Below are 21,567 nucleotides of genomic sequence, written 5' to 3'. Positions count from 1 at the left end.
CCTGGGTAAAGGAGGGGGACTTGGGCAGTCAGGGTGACTTGGGGGAGGGGACAGAGAAGATGCTTCTTTGTGTCCACCTGTGTTGGGCTCAGGCCCTCTCCATGAGCCAGAAAAGCTGTGGGTTGGGAGAGCCTCATGAGAGCAAGCCTTCCTCGCACACGGAGCAGCCCCCAGCAACCCACCAGCAGCTTAGCAGGAGCTTGGACCCCTCTAAGGATGACAGGAGTCACCAAGCTACCCTACCCAGCCCTGGGTTTGTTTTGCCTCTTGTCATTGACTATGGTCTTGGAAGGGGCAGGGGGGCAGGAGGTGGAGGGTCCCAGCTCAGCTTTTCTGCCCATCCTGGACCTGAAATGCTGTTAGCTCAGACCCTTGGGTCCCTGGGGAAGCGGTCACTGTGCTCCCCCCAACCTATCCCTATGATAATGGGCCTTTGAGGTCTCTGTCTTGGGTCTGGGGTGCAGAGCCCTGAGGCAGGAGAGACGGGAAGGGCAGGAACTGAAAGGAAATTCAAATGCACCTATTTCTCTTAGAAAAGTGGCCCAGAAGACTTCCAAACGATGAGTACACTGTAAAAACAAACATCTTTCTCAAAACCCCTCAAAGGTACTTGTGGAACCTCCTCTGGTTCCAAGTTCCCGGACTGTAGGAAGTCCATCTGGGCTCTTGAAGGGCCAGGGACAAAGGGCTAGGTGCAGGCAAAGCTCTAAAGCAGAACTGAGGGTGATCTGGTGGCGACATCTGCTCCCAGCCCTGCTGAGGGGAGGGTGGCTGCCGCTCATCTGCTGTCCAGCTTCTCATCCTGTCCAGCTTCCCCAGCCCCATCCTCAGTTGTGGGATAGGACTCCACCCACTCTCCCCCAAGGCAGCCAGCACCAGAGCCCCAGGAGGAGCATCTAGAGAGGGATCTCGTTGGCTTCCTGGACGGAGCCCTGGGAGGATTTTCACAAAGTACAGGATTTCAGACACAGACTGCCAGAGTTTGAGCTTTGAGGAGGCGGGCTGGGGCCCGCTTCTTTTGTGAAGCCCCAGAGGAACAGGGTTGCCTCACCCATACCCCTGCAAGCCCCCTTTTCCTCCGGGGCTTCTCAGCCCTCCTCGAGCTGGAGGCTAAACCTCCTGCCTCCTGGAGGCGGGGCCAGCCTTCTGAGCAGGATAAAACTCCACGCTGAGGGGAGCGGTGTGGGCACAGCCTTGGCATGGCCATCGGGCTCCTAACTGTGCCGGCCCCATGGCCAGCCCAGTGGACGCGTCCCCTGCAGGTGATCTGGTGGGGAAAGGGTGGGCAGGACAAGGATGTGGGGAAGGTATGATGGGGAAGGTTAAAGAGGGGTGGGGAGTAGGGGCTTCAGGGTCTGTTGGCTTTGATGCTGCAGTGGAGGCTCTTGCAAGGAGTCCTGACTCGAACCCCGTCCTGGCCTGCAGGCCATGCCAGTGGGTTGGGTCCCCACCGGAGAAAGAGGACTACCTTCAGCAGAGGACAGCTGCTGGAGTTGGAGCGGGTGTTTGCAGCACGGCCTTACCCCGACATCGGCACCCGTGAGCACCTGGCCCGGGTCACCTGCCTTCCTGAGGCCAAGATACAGGTGAGCTGTGACCCCCTCGCCCCTCCTCAGGGTCGGGGTGCTCTCACACAGCAGATTTCTAAGCTTGACTCGCAGTCCCTTCTCTCTGGATATCCTGCCTCCAGGTTCTGTTTTCCTTGTACCTGGGGGGAGGGGATGCTGGCACCAGAGAGACTCCTTCTTTCCTTACCAGGTGTGGTTCCAGAACCGCAGAGCCAAGAGAATCAAGAATAGGAAGCCAGGAGGCCTAAGTCCCAGGCCCGAGCCTCCCCAGAGATCCCTTTCTCTTCCGGACACCATCCAGCAGTCCTGGGAGCCCCGCACCCTTAGCCAGCCTCCACCCTCCAACAGCACAGCTCAGTGTGCCTCTGTGTGTCGACATGCCTCCTGTCCAGCTCCTGGCTTGGGTTCAGGGCAGGGCTGGGTAGGGGCTAAAGCTACAGCCCCCTGGGGACCAGCTGGGGCTTCCGGGGTCCACGTCTCTTCAGAGCGAGCTACTCCCCAGACCTCACTGGGCAGCCTGTCTGACCTCATCTATGCCTCGGCCATTGTCACCAACCTGGACCACTCCTAATCTAGGTCTAGAACTTGCAAGTCCCTTCCTCTGGCTCCCGTAGCCCATCCTGCCCCTTAAGACTGAACACACCAGAGGTGGATCCCCTGCCCTCTCCTTTTACACAAGGGGCTTCTCTTATGGGAAGAAAGTTTAGCTCAGGGATCCCTCTCTTCTGCTGTCCTCCAGGCCAGCCTAGATGCGGGTGCTATGGAGTGACAAGGGCCTGGCTTCTGCTACCCAGCACCCTGCCCCTCCTGGGACACCTGCCCATCATCTCGGCAGGAGGTACCTGACAGAGGGATGAGGTAGGAGCCCATGTTTCCCACTTCTCCTGCCAGGCCTGGTCCCCAATTATTCTCATCCCAGCTGACAACACGTCCTCCCTCTAAAGGAGAAAGGGCAGCTGCCCCTCACCCAAGGGCCCTTCAGGCCATTACCTAACTGACTGTCAAGTGAGCTAGGAGAGTGCTTAGCCTAATTTTAGACTGCAGGGATCAATCCTTTTACAGTTCAGGGCCCCCTCTCCTGTCCTCCTGCCACCTGGATGAATTAATCAGAACCATGGATCTGAAGAGGGAGTGATATTAAAGTAATAACGTAGAAATAGGAACGCAGGGCTTACGTTGATTTAATTTTCACAAATATCAGATTGGCTGCCCTCTGACCTGGGGCTGCAGAGACAACCTGACAGATTCAGGATGGGGTGGGTGTGGTGCATGTGGTAGCATTGGGTTTTGATATCACTGTCATCTGTAATACCAACTAATCTCCAAATAAAACCCAAACTCTGTACCTTAATCTGGATTGTTGTGTGCTGCAAATGAATTGGGACGACGGGGCGGGGGGGCGTTTGCTTTTGAAATTTATCTCCATCACCTAATCCCTAAATAGGGCCAGGTTCCCCCCAGATTCTGGGTGAGAGGTATTACCCAGGCTTCTGCTGGGATTGGTTAGAGGGAGAGTTAATCGAAGGGCTTAGGGCTCTGGCTGACAGACCCTGGAGAGATGGGAGCCTCAGCTGCATCCCCTGCTCCTGGTCGCACTTGTTCCAGGATACTCCAGCTGCCTCCACTTCTGGAGCTGTTCTGCCTCAGAAAGAAACTCTTGGGATCTGCCGTTGGTCTGTGCTGGATTCAAATCCTGACTGCTATGTAGTCTTGGAATTCTGCAAAAGTCTATGAACCCGAAAAATGGGGATGATAATATTCATCTCCTCTCTGTTTTGGGAACGAGAAGCAATAATGTAGGTGAAGGGCTTCACGTGGTGCGTGGCACGTTGTAAAAGCTCTCAATGCATGCTAGTTCCCGCTCACTCTCCCTACGGCGGGCCATGAGAAACTGGGAAGGTCCCAAACTTCTTGCTCCTCTGGCCTCCTGCCAAAGACTTCCCTTTCTCCCTGGGAAGCCCTGGACCCAGACTGCGCTGGAGAAAGCATAGTATAGTGAGACAGAGGGAGTGGCTGGGGCTGAGAGCAGAGTTCCCTTCTCTGGGATGAGAACTAGAGGACAGGTCACCTGATTCCTATTTCTCATTCTGCTCTTGCAGATGGAGGCCACCTGCACCATGGCCATTTCCTCAGCAGGCACTAAGGCTTTGACTGCTTTAGTCCCAGAAGCCAGCCCATAAAGGAGCTCTAAATTACTCAATGCCACAGAAACCTATTGGCTTGTGAGTAGGGGGCTGGGATCAGGTAAGGATGCCATCCCAAGAAAGAGGACTGTGTGGGGAATTGACTCCAATGGCATCCTGAGAAGATGCCCTGGTCAGAAGCTATTTAAGAAGCCCTGTTCCATGGGAATTCCCTGGCGGTCCAGTGGTTAGGACTTGGCACTTTCACCGCTGTAGGCCCAGGTTCGATCCCTGGTCGGGGAACTAAGGTCCCACAAACTGCTTGGCAAAAAAAAAAAAAAAAAAAAAAAAAAAAGAAGGCCTGCTCTTTATCTAAAATTTGGAAGTCTTCCAACCTGAATCCAGGTACATGGAGGCTGTGAAAACTTGAGGATATGTTGGCACCCCGGCCCACGGAGTTTAGCAGAGGTAAGTACAGCCATGACTCTCCACAAAGCTTCAGTGTAAGCTTTTTTTTTTTTCCTCTCATGTTTCAGGGTTGTATAACAACTTATTTTGCACAATAATATCTTTGTATAATAATTTTTCTTTTAAAATGTATTTATTACTATAATCTACTTAATCACCTTACAGCTGATTTTTAAGTTGAATCCGATATAGAATTTTTTTTTTTTTGGCCGCATCACTCAGCTTGCAAGATATTAGTTCCCCCAACCAGGGATTGAACCCAGTCCCACGGAGCAACAAGTCCTAATCATGATGTCTCCATGTTGCCTGTGAAGTGAAGGCTCATGTCTGCCCAGTTCAACGCCTCTCACCCTTCTCACCCTGGAGTTGATAAATTACCAAATTTCATCTTTCCCCCTTTTTTTTTGGGCTGCACCACGCAGCTTGCAAGATCTTAGTTCCCCAACCAGGGATCAAACCCATGCTCCCTGCAATGGAAATGCAGAGTCCTAACCACTGGACTGCCAGGGAATTCCCTCCAATATAGAATTTTATTATTAGACATAACTCTGAGATGAACACTGGCATGTATTACAAACATCACTTACAGATATTGATAAATCACTTTTTTGTGTGGGTGGCTTTTATTTTTATTTATTTTTTAGGGGGATCCTATTGAACTTTATTTATTTGGTTTTGGTGCTTTAAAATTTTTTTTTAATTTTATACTGGAATATAGTTGATTTACAGTGTTGTGTTAGTTTCAGGTGTAGAGCAAAGTGATTCAGTTATACATATAGATATATCTATTCTTTTTCAGATTATTTTCCATTATAGGTTATTACAAGATATTGAGTATAGTTCCCTGTGGTACACAGTAAATCCTTGTTGATTTATCTATTTTATATATAGAAGTGTGTATATGTTAATCCCAACCTCCTAATTTATCCCTCCCCCAACTCTTTCCCCCTTGGTAACCATAAGTTTGTCTTCTAAGTCTGGGAATCTGTTTCTGTTCTGTAAATAAATTCATTTGTATCATTTTTTTAGATTCCACATATAAGTGATATTATATCTTTCTCTAACTTACTTCACCCAGTATGATAATCTCTAGGTCCGTCCATGTTGATGCAAATGGCATTATTTCATTCTTTTTTTATGGCTGAGATAAATTGCTTTCTAAAAGGGTTGTTGGTATGCTTTTTTTAGATACTTATTTTTTATTTTTTTTAAATAAATAGATTTATTATTTATTTATTTATTTTTGGCTGCCTTGGGTCTTCGTTGCTACCCGCAGGCCCTCTCTAGCTGCGGCGAGCAGGGGCCACTCCTCGCCGTGGTGCGCAGGCCTCTCACTGTGGTGTCCTGTTGCCGAGCACGGGCTCCAGGCATGCGGGCTCAGTAGTTGTGGCGCATGGGCGTAGCCGCTCCGTGGCATGTGGGATCCCCTGGGACCAGGCCGCGAACCCGTGTCCCCCGCACTGGCAGGCAGACTCCCAACCACTGTGCCAGCAGGGAAGTCCCTACATATTTTTAAAATACCTCTTTTTGCTGATCCCTGATGTAGATCATCAGAACTCTCCAGGTATCTTTAGGTCAGTGTGTGAAATGTTTTCTCTAAGAAGAGTTGAAATGGAGGATGGTTCTATATTACTGACTAAAGCCAAAGAGCAAAGTGATGATCAATTTAATCCCCAAGTCTGTCTTATGGCACATGAGTTGTCAGGCTCCCTAACACCAAAGCTTAATAGTGACCCCACAAAAGTATAGGCAGTATTGTCCACTCTTTCCTAGAGCACCCTAAGTATGAAGTAAAAGAAAGGAGAGAGAATATATAAAATTAGGAACTGCATCAGACACAATGAATACTTCAACTTCAGACTCCTGAAGGTCAAGAAGAGAAAAAAAGAGCTAACAATTATTAAGCACATGGTGAGGAGTTCCCACTCCATGTTAGTACTTCATACGTACTTTCATTTGACCAATTTTCTAACTTTAGGAAGAGACTGAATAGTGTTAAGTGTGGAGAATGGTGACATGACAGCCAAGAGCCAGGGGTTCGTCTTGGCTCTAATAAGCTCTGTGGCCTTGGACAGGCCAGGTGATCCTCCTGAGTATCAGTGTCTTTGTGAATTGCGTGGTTGGGAAAATTAATCGAAGTTTTTGTGGCATTTAAAAATTCTGTGGTTCTCTGTTGTTTATTTGTATTTTTGGCTGTGTGGGGTCTTTGTTGCTATGCGCCGGCTTTCTCTAGCTGCGGCAAGCAGGGGCTACCCTTTGTTGTGCTGCGCAGGCTCATCGCGGTGGTTTCTCTTGTTGCAGAGCACGGGCTCTAAGCACATGGGCTTCAGTAGTTGCAGCATGTGGGCTCAGTAGTTGTGGTACACAGGCTTAGTTACTCTGTGGCATGCGGGATTTTCCCAGACCAGGGCTTGAACCCGTGTCCCCTGCATTGGCAGGGCAGATTCCCAACCACTGCGCCATCAGGAAAGTCCCTGGTTCTCTGTTCTATGTTTTCAGGATAAAATCTGTGTATTTTTTCCCTCATTTTTCTTACTGTTCTCGGCCCCAATACCCCAGAGATATTCATTGTCAAAGGTGGAGAATGGAATACAGACCAAAGCAAATAACTCAAATAGATTTTTTAAGCACATAGCATAGATACTGGTCTGAAGGTTAAAGCTCTTTCCATTTGCAAGACCCAGTCACTTGAGAAGGGATGATGTCTACAAGAATTCTAAAAATCTGGCTTGGCTTTGCTTATCAGGAGCAATGAGTGACTCGGTGTAGCTTTTTAACTCAATCTTAAAACAGTCTGGGTTGCTAGAAACACTGTAAAACGCCACCTGCATTTTTTCTCTCAGTTGACATTTCTTCCAATCAACAACAGAAATCCTAAGATTTCTCAACAAAGTTATCTGAGGTGTAACAGAAGGGCCTAAGCCCTCCGTCTCATGCAGAATATTGCCCTGAGAGGCTGACTTGCTGTAATTCAAGAAATTGGCAATATTGTAGAGGAAACATCTACTGAGCCAATGAGTGTATAATTTCTAAGAACAGAATAGTGTCCTGGGGGAAAAGAAGACCATGGGAGCTCATACACTGAACAAACGGAAAGACAGAGTCCACCATTAGGAGCAGACCCTGACCAGTTCTCACAACTATGGACATCTTTGGGCTTTTGTGTTGTCGTGAGATTTGAAATAAGAATACACTGGATACAATAAATTACACTGGATACAATAAATATTTATTGGATAAATAATAACGGTGCTATAATTTCTAAATGTCTTATACAGATTCTATCAATACACCACTAATCTAAGTTCTTAGAAGTTTAACATTACATAGAGACTTCAGGACAACCTAGGAGTCTTTGGCTCCATTTAACAGAGGAAGGACCGAAGTAGATCATTTGACCGCTCTCAGCCTCAGTTTTGCCTCTGGAAAAGGGGCCTAAAACCACTTCCTTTTCCAACCTCCAGGATTGTTGTGAAGACAAAAAGCAATCATGTAAAACAATTAGTCAACTGTGAACTTTTACATACTATGGTTTTGCATTTACCCAAACACGTTTAAGAATCCACATAAAATAACCCACGTTAGGCTTATGTATAACAATATATACACACATATATATTATAAAGTGTATAATTATACATATAGTTAAATCTGAAAATAGTCCCCTGTCCACCAAGAATGTCTCCCTTTATTAGTTGACACAATTCACAGTAGGCATACTCTCCCCACAAATACAAACAAGCACAAGGGGTTTTGCAATTAAAAGCAAACATACTGTTTTGCCATCTGAACTGTTTTCATTTTTGGAAGCAGAGCAAAGGGTGATAGAAAGGTGGGAGGTTTAAGGAGGGCTCGTGAGTGGTGGAGACGGGCAGAAGCATATAGAAAATCTGAGCAAGGCAAGCACAAGGAAGAAGACGAAGACAGAAGCTAAGATTCCAAAAACGTAGCTGCCTTGCTTCTGATTCCACTATCCTGTACCACCCGGCTTTCTCTTATTTGATGTCCTCTAATTGGTTCCTCTTCCAGCACAAACTGAAGAAAGGGAATCCCTTCTGCTTTCTTGGAGGCTTCTGATCTAAATTACAGGTCTGCATCAAGATGTGTGGAGCAAGGATGACCACTGATTTCTGCACTTGGGCAAGTTCAAGGCAGTATGGTCTACTTCTGGAAAGGCCTGGATTCTCTTTACTTCCAATGGAAGAAAAAAAACCCAGCCCCAGCAATGCCCAGAATGGACTGTAGAAGGCAGATGGGCACCGGGTTCAGGCGAATGTACAGACAGACCAGTTCTTTCCAGGCATTGTCTGAGTCTCCTCTACTGCCCACTCTGTAAATTGACAGAGTGACAGAGGATGGGGCTCCCTGCAGGAACAGCAGGTGGTCTTGGCTCGGCCCTCTGACTAACCGGAGCTGAGTACAAAGAGCCTGATGGGTTGACTGAGAATCAGTGATTGGCAGCTGGGAGCCTGGAGTCTCCAGACTTTGATGATGAAGCACGGTTACAGCTCTCCCAGCTCACCTTCCATCACCCGCACCATGATGTACAGCTCAGCCAGACCCACCACAGAGGCCACGATCAATGCTGCCAGTACCTGCTGGGAAGTGGGAGAACCAGGCTTAGGGGATGCAGGCCAGCTTCCAGCTCTGCAGCCTCTAGCACCTAATAAGGATGGAGAGGACCTCAACCCAGCCCATAAGTTGGGGGGAAGGGAAGAAAAGAGGATCTGGATTCTCTTGAGGTTATTACCTACCCCTATGACTGTTGGATAGATCTAATGTCCCCCTTGTTTATCACATAAATACCTAACCTGTTCAAGGCATTTTCACATACGTCCTCCCTTTCCCACTAACACTCCCACCTGGGGCACCCTGCCCTGACCAGTACCTACTCACCGAGGTCATTTCTGTGAAGATATACTGGCTTCCAAGGTAAGTGCAGACGAAGGTAGCTGCCACCGTGACAATGAAGTTAAAGATGGTGATGACCAGAGCCTTCACTGACCTCACTTTGGGGAGGAGCCCAGGGAAGAAACCATTAGGTCAGCATCCTCCAAGAGGCCCTTTTATCTCATGGCTGCCTCCCCCCTCAGCTGGGTTTCCCTCCAACAGCAAGCCTGAATAGCTCAGGCTTAAACCCAGAGCACTGGAGTGGGAAGGAGGGCCATGACTGACCGGTCCCAGGGAGAGGCTTTAGCAGCCTGATTTCCTAGTACCTCACCTTGCTTTCCCAGGTCACTGAGGGTTCCACCATGCCTTGAATCCTGGGAAAAAGCAAAAGCAAAGGATTTCAGAATGGAAGCAGCTCAGAGACAGCCCAGCAAGTATTCATTTGTCAGTCTGGGCTCAGCCCTCTTTATTACCCAACACATTAGTTCTGCCTTCTCCATGGATTTTGTCTGGGACCAGTTGGATTCTTCTCTGGACCACAGGTCAAGCATTTCAGAGAAGAGGCATAGGTTCCCAGTACCCATGTACCCCTCTCCTGCTCCGGGGCAGGAGCATACAGAGAATAGGACGGAGCCCTGTCAGAAGAATGGCTCCAGGCTCATCCCCACCCTCTACAACCTTTAAAACTCAGTCACCATCTGAGCCCAGAGTCTCAGTAAATGAGTTGGGAATTGTATTTGGCTTGTACGCAGCACAGAGCTTCTACGGTCCCTTAATAGTATACAAACCAAGTTTCCATGTTGCTTCTTTCATTTGTACCTCTTCCCAGAGCAGGGCCTACTTTCAGGGGCTACACAGTCCATGTATTGAAGAGCGGACCCTTACCTGACAGGTGACGTTGCGGGTGATCCGCTTATATTCCTCATTGGCCAGCTGTATCTTAATCTTCTCCAGACGGGCAACTAGCTCTGGGTTCTGAGGCAGAAAAATCAAATGAGAAGAATGATATTCCCAGCTTGCTAGAAAGCATGTCACAATCACTAGTTTCAGGGGACAAAGTACTAAGAAGACCCACGTACCAGTTCTGCCTCCAGTGCTTTGGAAACTTTTTTTTTTAATTTCAGTTTTCTGAGCTGTCAGACTAGGAGGACAATATCTGGTTCCCTCACCCCAGCAATCAAGGATTTAAAAGACAAATTTTTGAGCCCAAATGTTGGTTCATAAATTTGGATGTATCATGAGTAAACCCAACTCAACCAACACCCACTCTCACAAATATATCCCTTACATACCCGAGGAGGCTTCACAACCTCTGGGAGATAGATTTCACTGCCTTCTAGGAGCTCATGAAGGTATAGTTTGGAACCTAGGAAGAAGAGATTTCCACCAACATAATGATGCATAGAGCTGAGGTTGAAGGATTAACATCAGAGAAGGGTCTAGCTCTTCAGTTCTTTCTACCAAAATAAAACATGGCCATGCCTATACCAATTCATCTCCAGGATCATTTTCAACTGGGAAGAAACTAGGACAATCCCACATAAGTATCTCCTAGTGCTACATACTGACTTTAATTGTTGGCTCTCTATTACCCTACCAATGTCACAGCCAATGACATGTAAGCCATTTATATTTGCCTTTAAGTTAGGTAATTTCTGTGGCCACAACAGAACTTGCCCTAAATAGGTTTAAGGCGTAGTGGTGGCAAATACTCACAGGACACTGTACTAGATGATCTCTAAGGTCCTTTTTAGTTTCAATAATTGAAGAATCTACCCTTCACACTTCTGGGTAGGCTGTTAATTCTGGCAAAAGACCTAACATGTCAGTTAGTCTTACTGCCCCCCTTTACATGTTCAGGGAACTGAGGCCCAAGGAAGAGAAATGACGTCTCCAAGAAGAGTTAATAGCAGAGTTAGGACTAGAACTCAGATGCTACTCCCAGTTCAGATCTTTCAACACACTTTTCCATCATCCTATACCTAAAAACAAAAACGAACAAAAAAATCCCATTAGGGAATTCCCTGGTGGTCCAGTGGTTAGGACTCCGCACTTTCACTGCTGAGGGCCCGGGTTCAATCCCTGGTTGGGGAGCTAAGATCCCACAAGCTGAGCGGCGCAGCCAAAACAAAACAAAACAAACAAACAAAAAACCCATCAGATTTGGCACTCTTGCTAAGAAATCCAGATTCCCAAACAGGGCAAGCTCACTATGCTAAGTTGTTTTTTAGTGTGGCTTAAAAGAAAGAAACTGAACCTGTGCAGCGGTATTGGGTTAGAACTTGGACTTCCTCAAGGGTCAGGTGGACCTCAGTGGGCCTGGAAGTAAAGAGGAGACTCAGGAGAACAGAAACTGCACAAGTAAATTTTGTCATCCACGAAGAATTCCCATGGAAATTATGAAGGGAGCGGGTTCCCCAGGGTTTATGAGGTGACTCTTGGGTTGGCCAGATGATCATTCTATGGGTGAAGGAGAGTGATGGATTTGAAATCCAGTCCCCCTAAAACTGAGTTCCCTTGCTGAGTTTATACTTAATCTCTCTATCCAAAACTTTATTCCCTTTCTTGTCCCCCTCTAACCTCAATCCTTTGCTAACAATACTAATGAACCAGAGTCAGACGACTAAAACTGCTATTGCTGATAACATCTCTAATGTACTAAAAGTGCTGTTATAGATATCATCATTAACCTGCAAACTCAGGTTGTTTCTCCAGGGCAAGGTAAGCTAACAGACGCCGGAGCCATGGACCACCTGGCCTGAGAATCCTAAATCAGAGACATCCTGACTCGCAAAACGACAATTAGGAAATGTCACATGACAGTGATTATTCCCAGCCTCTTTGTTCTTCTCCCTTAAACGAAAACCCCTTAACTCAAAGACCAAGCTGAAATGGATCTGAGGCTTGTCTCCCACCCCCTTGCTTGGCACCCTGCACTGAACACTGTACTTTCCTTCACCACAACCCTGCCTCAGTAGATTGGCTTTGCTGGGAGTAACGCAAGCCGCGAGTTTGGTTCCGCAACAGATACATCCCTCATAAAAATGCTAGAGGTAGGAAAAAAGACCTCAGGAGGGACTAAACTCTGGGAAAAAGGAGGCGACTCTGGACTGGAGACTGGGGCTCACCCCTTTCTCTCAGGTACTGATGCAGGTCCCGGATCAGGCGGAAAGGAACCAGGCGAGCGGGACCAGCCGGGCAATCGCCGCCCTTGTGCTTCTTCCCTAGCACGGCCTCAAGCTCTGCCCGCAGCTTCCCGGGCAGCTGCTCTGGCTCCAGCTCCCCGCCGGGGGCCAAAGCACGTACAAGTCGCTTGCCTGCTAACAAGCAAGACGCCATGACTAGCCGACTTTAAGGTCAGGTGACCCCGGGCCGGGACTTCCGTCCGCCTGTGCCGGAAGGAGCGCGAAGCTCGCGGGGCGGGGCAGAGGGCCAAGGGGGCGGGGAAGCGGCGCGGGGCAGTGTGGGGCGGGGGCGGAACGCCGCCCGGCGGCGGGTCGCGCCCTGTGTCAGCAGCCCAGCGGGTACTCGGGCGGGACATGGCGGGCTGTGTGGCCCGGCGGGCCCTGACCGTGGGCAGTCGCTGGTGGTCCCGGTCGCTGACCGGGGCCCGAGGGCCGAGGCCGCTCTGTGCGGCGGGTGGAGCTGGGACCTTCCCACCAGTGGCGACCACGACGACGCGGAGGCACCTCTCGTCCCGGTGAGGGACGAAGCACGGGGGCCGAGCCCGGAGCCCAGGGAGCGTGTCCCGGGCCAGAGGGGAGGCCAGGGAACCCGGCCGGCTGGGGGTGATTGGAGTTCGACCCGGGAGAGGGTTCCGCCCGGGAGCCGACTGCGCTGCCCGCGACGCGTGCCAGGAGCGGACAAGGGAGCGCGGCCCAGAGCCCTGGGTTGTGCAGGGCTGGCTCTGAGGGGTAACTAGTAACCCTCCCGGAGCGAATCTTACTTCCCCGAATGCGGGAATCCGAGCGCCGCTGTTAGTGGGCAGCCCTTTAAGTCCTAGGGCTTTCCCCCAGCCCGTGACTGGGCCAAGGCCTCCCACAGAAAGATGCTAGAAGTGGGAAACAGGACTCGAATCTGCGCCCTGCGTTGGTCCCAGGTTTCAATGTGACCTTGGGGACACACTTTCTCTTTATGTGACTTGGGGAAGAGGGTATGAGGCCATGGGGATGGTGTGAGCATGTCTCTAGGGATGGGCCAGGCAGATCAAATTGGGGCGGGTGAATCAAGTGGCAGGAAGCATAAAGTTCACATCTCCAAAATAGTAAGAAAACAGTGCTTTGAAGGACCCCTAGAAAGAGCAGCCCTGTCCGGAGAGACCACTGTAAGAGCTGACCTTTTAGTGGGTGAGATTAGACACGGACACTGGGGAGAGATGATAGCTATTTCCAATTTAAGGCTCCTGTGAAAACTGATTAAATCTGAACAAAAACTAGATTGAGAGAAGAATACTAGGTGTAGTGCGGGGGTGAGGACTGCAGTTTAGAGGGGGAGATGGACATGGAATTATAACACAAAATAAGTATTTTTTGAGCACCGTTTATACACTAGGCTTTGAGAGGGAGCACAGGCTAATCAGACACAGGCATTGCTCCCAAAGAACTTGCAGTCTCTAATGGAGATAAGAGAGGGACACAACTGAAATGCAAGGTGGAAAGGGCAGTTAAAATGCTGAGGGAGTTCAGGAGGGTGGGTCAGGGAAGGAATGGAGGCAAGGGATACAATTAAGCAGGGTCTGAGGGCATGATATGAGGAATGCTGAGAGTCAAGAGAGAAGAAAGTGATCTGGGAGCAGCCAGATCTTATGCAGGCCTCTGTGGCTGGCTTCAAAGGAGGAAAGGCAGAATCTCTGTAGAGTGGTGGCTTCGCAGGACTCTTAACCTGCTTCAGCTGGCCCCACTGCTGCTCCCCTTTTCTGCTGTCATTGCCCTGGCCCTCAGTATCCTAGTAGCTTTTACTGATGGATTAGTACCCTTCACTTAGCTGTTCAGTTGCTTGTTCTTTTCCTTCCTAATCAGAAACCGACCAGAGGGCAAAGTTTTGGAGACAGTTGGTGTGTTTGAGGTGCCAAAACAGAACGGAAAATATGAGACTGGGCAGGTGAGTGCTGGGCTGCGTCATCTTTCATTTTCACTGTGTGGTCTGCTTCTGAAAGGGTCAGATTTGGTCACAGGCCTGAAAGTTATGGTTTTCTGCCTTGGTGTTTGGTGCCGGAACAGAATCAAGTGTTTTTTTTTTTTTAAGACGGGTTTTCTGTTTTCCTGGATTTGAATACATTTCATGCGTAATTGGGTTCTGTCTCCAAGTTAGTGTGGACAGAGATGGTTTGGACTGTATTGAGGAGAGAGTCCTGTTGCTGAAGAGTCATCTAACATAGTGGCTGGTAGGAAGCCGGTGGAGGGAGCTTTCAGAAAAGCAAACCTGCTTTCTGATGCTTTGTCATAGTTGAACTGATTGCAGTGAAGTAAGCTCTGGGTGTGAGGCTCTTTTTCTGTGTCAGCTTTGTGCCAGATCCACTGAGATAGATTTAGGCTCCTTGTAGGTAAGGAGGACTTTTTGCTTGTTCAACTTTTTTTTTTTTCCGTATGCCTACAGTGTACTAAGCTTTATGCATTGGTGTTAAATCAGAAAGGAATGCCTTCATGGAGTTGACACTCTGGAAGGGAATCACAATATGCAAACGGTCAACGGCTGTACAGTGTGCTAACTGGAGGGGAGGGGAGGGAAGGCTTCCTAGAGGCCTCAGCTCTGGCCTAAAGGATGAGTAGGGGCTTCCCTGGTGGCGCAGTGGTTAAGAATCTGCCTGCCAATGCAGGGGACACGGGTTTGAGCCCTCGGCCAGGAAGATCCCACATGCCGCAGAGCAACTAAGCCCGTGCGCCACAACCACTGATCCTGCGCTCTAGAGCCCGTGAGCCACAACTACTGAGCCTGCGCTGTAGAGCCCGTGCTCCACAACAAGAGAAGCCACCGCAATGAGAAGCCCACACACCGCAACGAAGAGTAGCCCCCAAAGCCCGTGCACAGCAACAAAGACCCAATGCAGCCCAAAATCAATAAATTAAAAAAAAAAAGGATAAGTAGAAGTCAGCCAGGTAAAGAGGCAGTAAGCATGTTCCAGAGTTGGTCTGGCTGGATCACAGAGTTCAAGGGAAAGAGTAGCAAGACCTTGTGCTGGAGTTGCCACCACCTGTGCCACTTAGTGGTCGGGGCCCCACCTGGATGGACCTGCTGGACTGCAGACTGACTGAGGCCTCTCTTTTCTCCCAGCTTTTCCTTCACAGTGTTTTTGGCTACCGAGGTGTTGTCCTGTTTCCCTGGCAGGCCAGACTGTATGACCGGGATGTGGCTTCTGTAGCTCCAGAAAAGTAAGTTTCCCTATCATTGTGCCTCACAGTATCCTCAGGAGGAGGCCTGACTCATGGCAGACATACATAATTGGGGTCCCAGCACTGAAGGCAGCATCCTTCTGGGCCTTAGGAGCGGTCCCAGAACACTCCCTTGGCACTAATACCCATGGAGACAAAAGTGCTGAGTGCCAGGGACAGTCTTAAGCTAGGGGGTCCCTTTAGGTCTCCCCAAGATGCTCTCCCAAGGCATTCTCAATTTGGTTTATAAATACCCCAGAGGGCATCTGGGGGACTAGGCTTCTTGATTTCTTGATGTTCAGTTAGAATCTTTCCCTTAATCTCTTATCATCACTAGAGTACATTAAAAAAGAAAAGGCTCCATTAAATGATCACAGACAGCCCCTGGGATGTGAGAAGAGTGGGGTGCTCTGGGCTCCAGGGACTAAGGCAGCAGTTTGATTTTCTCAGCTTGGCCCTTTTCTTCTAAGAGGCATCCAGAGAGTAAGACAAATAATGACTCTACACCACACTCTGTTGCTTGCCCCTGACTGAGGAATGCTGGGCCAGGGTGTGCTGCACAGCTACCCAGCTGGTGCTAAGCTCCCTCAGCTCGGGCACCGGTCTGTTTAGGTGAGGGGGTGGTAGGGAGCTGGGGCAGGCACTGCTTCCGTTTCTCTGGGGTTCATCTTGGGCTTCTTCTCCTGCCCCATAGAGCAGAGAACCCTGCCGGCCACGGCTCGAAGGAGGTGAAAGGCAAAACTCACACTTACTATCAGGTGCTGATTGATGCCCGAGACTGTCCACATATAGTAAGTAAGCAAGATGGTTGCGCCTGGGGTTCCCTTCCATGGGAAAGCCCCGAACCGTGATGGGGACTACGAAGGAGAGGGGTCAGACAGGCCCAGATCAGCACTGGGCCCTAAGTCCTCAGGACTGGATAGTGACCGAGAAAATCTCTGACTCGCTTCTTGCCTTAGTCTCAGAGATCTCAGACAGAAGCTGTGACTTTCTTGGCTAACCATGATGACAGCCGGGCCCTCTATGCCATCCCAGGTGAGTAAGGAGCATCTGAGTGGTGCCTGTCGATGAGGGGGGTCTGGTGCATCTCAGGGAGAGGATTCTGAGGCCTTTCTGCTGTCTAATCTGCTGGGAGGGAGTATAGATGCTGAGAGCAGTGGTGCCAGGGTCGTCCCACCCTGCCATAAGGCCAGGAATTGTGTTTCTTTTCAGCCCCATTCCTCCCCCCCTCCTCTGTGAGTTTCACTGTCTCTTTGTCTCTGTCTCTCTGCCAGGCCTGGATTATGTCAGCCATGAAGACATCCTCCCCTACACCTCCACTGATCAGGTTCCCATCCAGCACGAGCTCTTTGAAAGATTTCTTCTATATGACCAGACAAAAGGTAACCTCTATCATAGAGGGAAGGTGGAGTGGGAGGGCCCTTTCTTCAAAGAGAATATCCCAGAAGCAATTTCAAAGCTCTATTTCTACAATCTCATTTAATCTCCCATTAGACTTGTCACGTAGACGGCTATTATCTCCTCCTCACAGATATGGAAACAGGCTCAGGGATGATGAGAAGGGACTCAAGGTTGCTAGGTAGTGGGTAGTAGCAGAGTGAGGTCTGAAAACCAGGGCTCCTAACTCCCAGTCCACTGCTCTTCCTCTGGCGTCACATACCTCCTCAGGCCTTATGCTTGGTAGGCAGTTCTGTGCGTTCTCCCAGCCTGTGCTTTTGCTCATGTTTGGGTGTCTTGTTTACCTGGGCCACCACTGGGAAGGGTTTTCTAGGAGGAGCGGTTGGGCAGGGTGTAACGCCCTGGACGCTGGCCTGGACTAACCAGTCGATCTCTTGCCCCAGCACCCCCTTTTGCAGCTCGGGAGACGCTACGGGCCTGGCAAGAGAAGAATCACCCCTGGCTGGAGCTCTCCGACGTCCACCGGGAAACAACCGAGAACATCCGTGTCACCGTCATCCCCTTCTACATGGGCATGAGGGTATGTGCCCAGCCTGGGACCTCCCCTCAGGGCTAGGCCCCCAGGTTCTGTGTGGTGTCCCCAGTGACTGCTGGTGTGGGTTCCAAATTTAAACCATGTGCCTGTGGTTCTGCTTTCAAGTGCTGCATGTATTGATTGGGGTTGAGCAGCCTCTTGGCAACAGCTGACACCAAGACCTAGAGCAAGGAAACTCAGATCCCAGGAAGGAGGCCTCCTGGCTGACTCTTCCTTCTCTTCCGGCTCAAAGGGAGCCATGTCTGTGAAGAATATACACATACTTGCTTAAATCAGTGTAGGCTCATCTTCCCACTTTTTATGCATTTATTGAGCTATTTCTTGCTTGGCCGTAAGCTAGGTCCTGGGGATACAAATATAAATGAGACCCTGTGCCCTGCCTTTCAGGAGCTCATGGTGGTGGCGGGAGGCCAACATACAGCATTCCAAGTATTGAAACAAGGTTGGGATATGGAAAGGCCGAGGAGGAGGACAGCAGCTTGGACCAGCAGTAATGTGGGGGAAGACAGGGAGGGTGGTGAGAAAGGGAAGAGCCCCAGGGCTGGTTTTTGTTGGCATCCAGCTCTGTTTATGATCTTGATAGGATGAAGAGGAAGGGCGCCAGGGATGGACCCAAGGGAGGCTGCCTCCCTCTGGGCTTGTTCGCCATAGTTGAGACATCATCAACCCACAGATCCCTGTGGCTTTGCTCTGTCTTTGCAACGTACCTGGAATACATCCACTCCCTTGGAGAGATGTTGATTGGAATAGACTTGTTCCTGCCCTCTGGGCCTGAAATTCTTTGTGTTTTTTCCCCCAGGAAGCCCAGAATTCCCACGTCTACTGGGTGAGTGTCTCCCTCGGGAGGAGGGGAGCTCAGGAGGTGTACCTGTGGGCGCAGGTTGGGAGGTGGGCAGGTTTACCTTGGGGGTGGGAGGTGAGATGGTGCAGTGCCGGTGTCGGTCTTTGTTGCCCTTTGCTCTCCTAGAATTCCAAGGGAGCTGGCCCAGGGTCTATTCCTTCTCAGATGTGAACTCTCTCCCCTACCCCCGCAGTGGCGTTACTGCATCCGCTTGGAGAACCTCGACAGTGACGTAGTACAGCTCCGGGAGCGACACTGGAGGATATTCAGTCTATCCGGCACCTTGGAGACAGTGCGGGGCCGAGGGGTGGTGGGCAGGGTGAGCATCTTTGGGCCAATAATGCTCAGTTTCTAGTCCTGCCCAGCAGGCCTAGGAGCTTAGTGCATGGTTTCCTCCTTCTCTGTGGTTAGGGACAGAGGCTCAGTGTGTGAAAGCTTAGGGCTGTTTGGGGTGAGAAACCTCACCCGTGAGATCGGTTTTCTTTTTTTTTTTTTTTTTTTGCGTTACGCAGACCTCTCACTGTTGTGGCCTCTCCCGTTGCGGAGCACAGGCTCCGGACGCGCAGGCTCAGCGGCCATGGCTCACGGGCCCAGCCGCTCCGTGGCATATGGGATCTTCCCGGACCGGGGCACGAACCCATGTCCCCTGCATCGGCAGGCGGACTCTCAACCACTGCGCCACCAGGGAAGCCCGAGATCGGTTTTCTTATAACGCATTTCACAGATGAAGAGACTGAGACTGAGACTGTTGTTTAACTAGCCCATGGTCCTGTAGCTAGTAGAGGCAGGGCCTGGGTTTGAATCCAAGTGAGTCTGCCGTCAAAGCTTGTGGTTGCCAGCCTTTTTAAAAGTCTATTGGGATGCCCTTGGGTGGGGCATGGACCTGCCACCACTCCCGGTCGTCCTTCCTCTGCCTCTTTACACCTGTTCATCCTCTGCTAGTCCTTGAAGAGATGTGATTTTGCAATTCCTGCGTTACCGTACCCAGTCTCCTGAGAAATAAAGTCATGAGAGAGGACCACATTCAACAGGCATTTATCCATGTTAGCAGGGAGTTGGGGAAGCAGCATGGGATAGAAAGAACAGGGCTTTGGAGTTAGTCTGTTTTCAAATGCCCACTGTGTTGTTTATTTACTGCATAACTTCGGGCAAGTTAACCAAAATCTCCGTGTCTTAGGGTCACACCTATTACCTTATGATTACCAGCAGACTTAAGTTAGCAGAAGTTTGCTGAGCACAATGTGGCTCCTGGCACTTAGGTACTTAGCGAATGGATGCTGGACAGGGTATTTACAGAGTAGATCCTGGGCTTAGCATCTTTGCCTGTAACCTCAGCCATTCAGCCTGAGATTATCTTTCCCAGGGTCAGAATAAAAGGCCCAGGTCAATGGCTGTGCTGTGGAAGGTGCTGGTCGGCCGTTATGGTGGGAGGCATGAGGGAGCAACCAGCCTGGACTGGCAGTCAGCATGTGGCCCCGGGGTACAGGGAGCTTGTCTGGCCTGACCTATTTTGCCTGAACCCTCACAGGAACCAGTGTTATCCAAGGAGCAGCCCGCATTCCAGTACAGCAGCCACGTCTCCCTGCAAGCTTCCAGTGGGCACATGTGGTGAGTAAGCACATGCTGGGGCAGGGGCAGCTCAAGTCCACGGACACTGCGGGTCAGAAAAAGTGAGAGCTTATAGCTTGCAGTTAACTCTGGACCAAGTGAAGTCCTGAGGTGGAGCCTTATCCGCTGTTCATTGCTGTGTGGGTCTTGTCTGATTTATGACTGTTTTCCAGTTCCCTGTGATTTTGTGGAATGAGGACTTAGGTCAAAGAGGTCTGGTGACTTTGATGCTGCACTGAGTTGCCCATGTAGTCGGGTTTTTTCCCTGGTGTTTCACTCCTTAACCTGAAAGTATAGTTGGGTAGCTTATGCAGGGTGCATCTAAGGGCCAGATTCAGGAGAGCTTCGTTTCTTCTTCTCACGTAGGGCCAGGATAGGCTCTTGGGTCTCTGATCAGTGTTGTCCTGGCATGAGCCAGGCAGAAGAGAGCCCAGGCCTGTCTTATCCTGCCTCATTCTGGTGCTGAGGACATAGGGCTCTCCAGGTTTCAGCCCTCACTCCCTCTAAACCAGTTTCTCTCACAGGGGCACATTCCGCTTCGAGAGGCCTGATGGTTCCCACTTCGATGTCCGGATCCCTCCCTTCTCCCTTGAAAGCAATAAAGATGAGAAGACACCACCTTCAGGCCTTCACTGGTAGGCCAGCTGAGGCCCTAAGCACCCAGGCTCAGACCCCAAAGAACAGCTCACATCCCACAGTTGCTGCAGAACTCTGTCATGGGCCACAGTGGGTCTCTTAATTGTTTGCACCTTTTGATTGTGGGGTTCTTACTTTGGCGGGTGGAGTATAACTGTTTTCTCCAGAAGACCCACGTAGGACTCCTCCAAGGGTGGCCTTCCCCGTAAGCCCTGCCTACGCTGTGTTCCAGTAAACCTTTCCATCAGGAACTCTCTGTGTTCAGCTGCCATAGGTCTGGAGGAGTTTCCTAGCCTGTCACACAAGCTGTTTAGAATGTGAGGTTTGGTCAATAAACCAGTGCACGCTTGGCCCCCCTTGCCATTTCTGCCCCCAGGGTCTCAGGGGCGCTTGGTTGCTGTCCTTACTGCCCTTCCAGGAAGCTGCCCCTTCAACTAGAGTATCTGTCTCCTTCCTGAGGCTGGGGGTTGGCCGATGTCTCCCAGGTCACTCAGCCAGTGAGGTGGGAGCTGGACTGGACTCTTGTTCTCTTTACCCTCTGCCAAGTGCAGAGCGGGAGGCCAGCGTCAGGATCAAAGAAGTGGCTCGGCTCTTCGTGCCGGCCAACTATTGGCATTTCTGGCCTCCGTGGGCCTGGGGGAGAAGTGAGGCAAGCCTGTCAGGTTTTCCGGAGCAATGGGCTTGCCAGCACAGGTCTGTCAAGCCTCCAGATCGCAACTGCAGAAACTCAGCCGAGGAGTGTTAGGTATGGACAGTGACGAAGCCAGTCTAGTTTCTGAGCTTCTCACAGATCTCCAAGAGCCAGAGATAAAATGTGCTGCATTTTTGCCCTGATTCTTAGGATTCCTGCTCCCCCACTACTGTAGTGATTGTTACAGAGGTCGTTTTCTTGAATTAATATTAAATTTCAGTTCCAACCCTTATTAGTGTTGTCCTTAATCCTCCACCAGGGGGAGCCTGGGTTGCAGGGCAACTGAGTGCAATGGGGCATAGGACCCAGTGAGAACATAAGGTCAGGTGGTGAACAGAAATACAATTACGATGTCCACAGCAGCGAGCTGAGCAAGCTATA

The 21,567-nt window shown here is 50.2% G+C and overlaps 3 protein-coding genes across 5 annotated transcripts; 2 read left to right on the top strand and 1 right to left on the bottom strand.

The window, feature by feature from the left end:
• Positions 1-1,199: 1,199 nt before the first annotated feature.
• Positions 1,200-2,908, top strand: SEBOX (SEBOX homeobox). Its single transcript, XM_081219203.1, has 3 exons — positions 1,200-1,262; positions 1,426-1,586; positions 1,759-2,908. The coding sequence occupies exons 1-3, from the start codon at positions 1,232-1,234 to the stop codon at positions 2,137-2,139; spliced, it is 573 nt and encodes a 190-aa protein (XP_081075329.1). The 5' UTR covers positions 1,200-1,231; the 3' UTR covers positions 2,140-2,908.
• A 4,468-nt stretch (positions 2,909-7,376) lies between these two features.
• On the bottom strand, positions 7,377-12,414 carry VMA12 (vacuolar ATPase assembly factor VMA12). Of its 2 annotated transcripts, none has more exons than XM_081219390.1 (6): positions 12,178-12,414; positions 10,342-10,415; positions 9,935-10,024; positions 9,381-9,423; positions 9,056-9,168; positions 7,377-8,757 (listed from the first exon to the last, which is right to left on the bottom strand). In XM_081219390.1, exons 1-6 carry the CDS (start codon positions 12,386-12,388, stop codon positions 8,662-8,664), a joined length of 627 nt encoding a protein of 208 aa, XP_081075516.1. In that variant the 5' UTR covers positions 12,389-12,414; the 3' UTR covers positions 7,377-8,661. The 2 variants fall into 2 exon arrangements, with proteins under 2 accessions (XP_081075516.1, XP_081075517.1); XM_081219391.1 differs by having other exon boundaries at positions 7,377-8,754.
• A 107-nt stretch (positions 12,415-12,521) lies between these two features.
• Positions 12,522-21,418, top strand: POLDIP2 (DNA polymerase delta interacting protein 2). Of its 2 annotated transcripts, XM_081219223.1 has the most exons (11): positions 12,522-12,749; positions 14,068-14,149; positions 15,320-15,417; positions 16,112-16,208; positions 16,377-16,452; positions 16,692-16,799; positions 17,259-17,395; positions 18,210-18,236; positions 18,445-18,570; positions 19,780-19,859; positions 20,384-21,418. In XM_081219223.1, the coding sequence occupies exons 1-11, from the start codon at positions 12,589-12,591 to the stop codon at positions 20,496-20,498; spliced, it is 1,107 nt and encodes a 368-aa protein (XP_081075349.1). In that variant the 5' UTR covers positions 12,522-12,588; the 3' UTR covers positions 20,499-21,418. The 2 variants fall into 2 exon arrangements, with proteins under 2 accessions (XP_081075349.1, XP_081075350.1); XM_081219224.1 differs by lacking the exon at positions 18,445-18,570.
• The last annotated feature ends 149 nt before the right edge of the window (positions 21,419-21,567 follow it).

Source organism: Mesoplodon bidens (genome assembly GCF_964165515.1).
Source record: "Mesoplodon bidens genome assembly, chromosome: 19".
NCBI classification, from domain to species: Eukaryota; Metazoa; Chordata; class Mammalia; order Artiodactyla; family Ziphiidae; genus Mesoplodon; species Mesoplodon bidens.
This window is presented reverse-complemented; position numbering and strand designations above follow the sequence as displayed.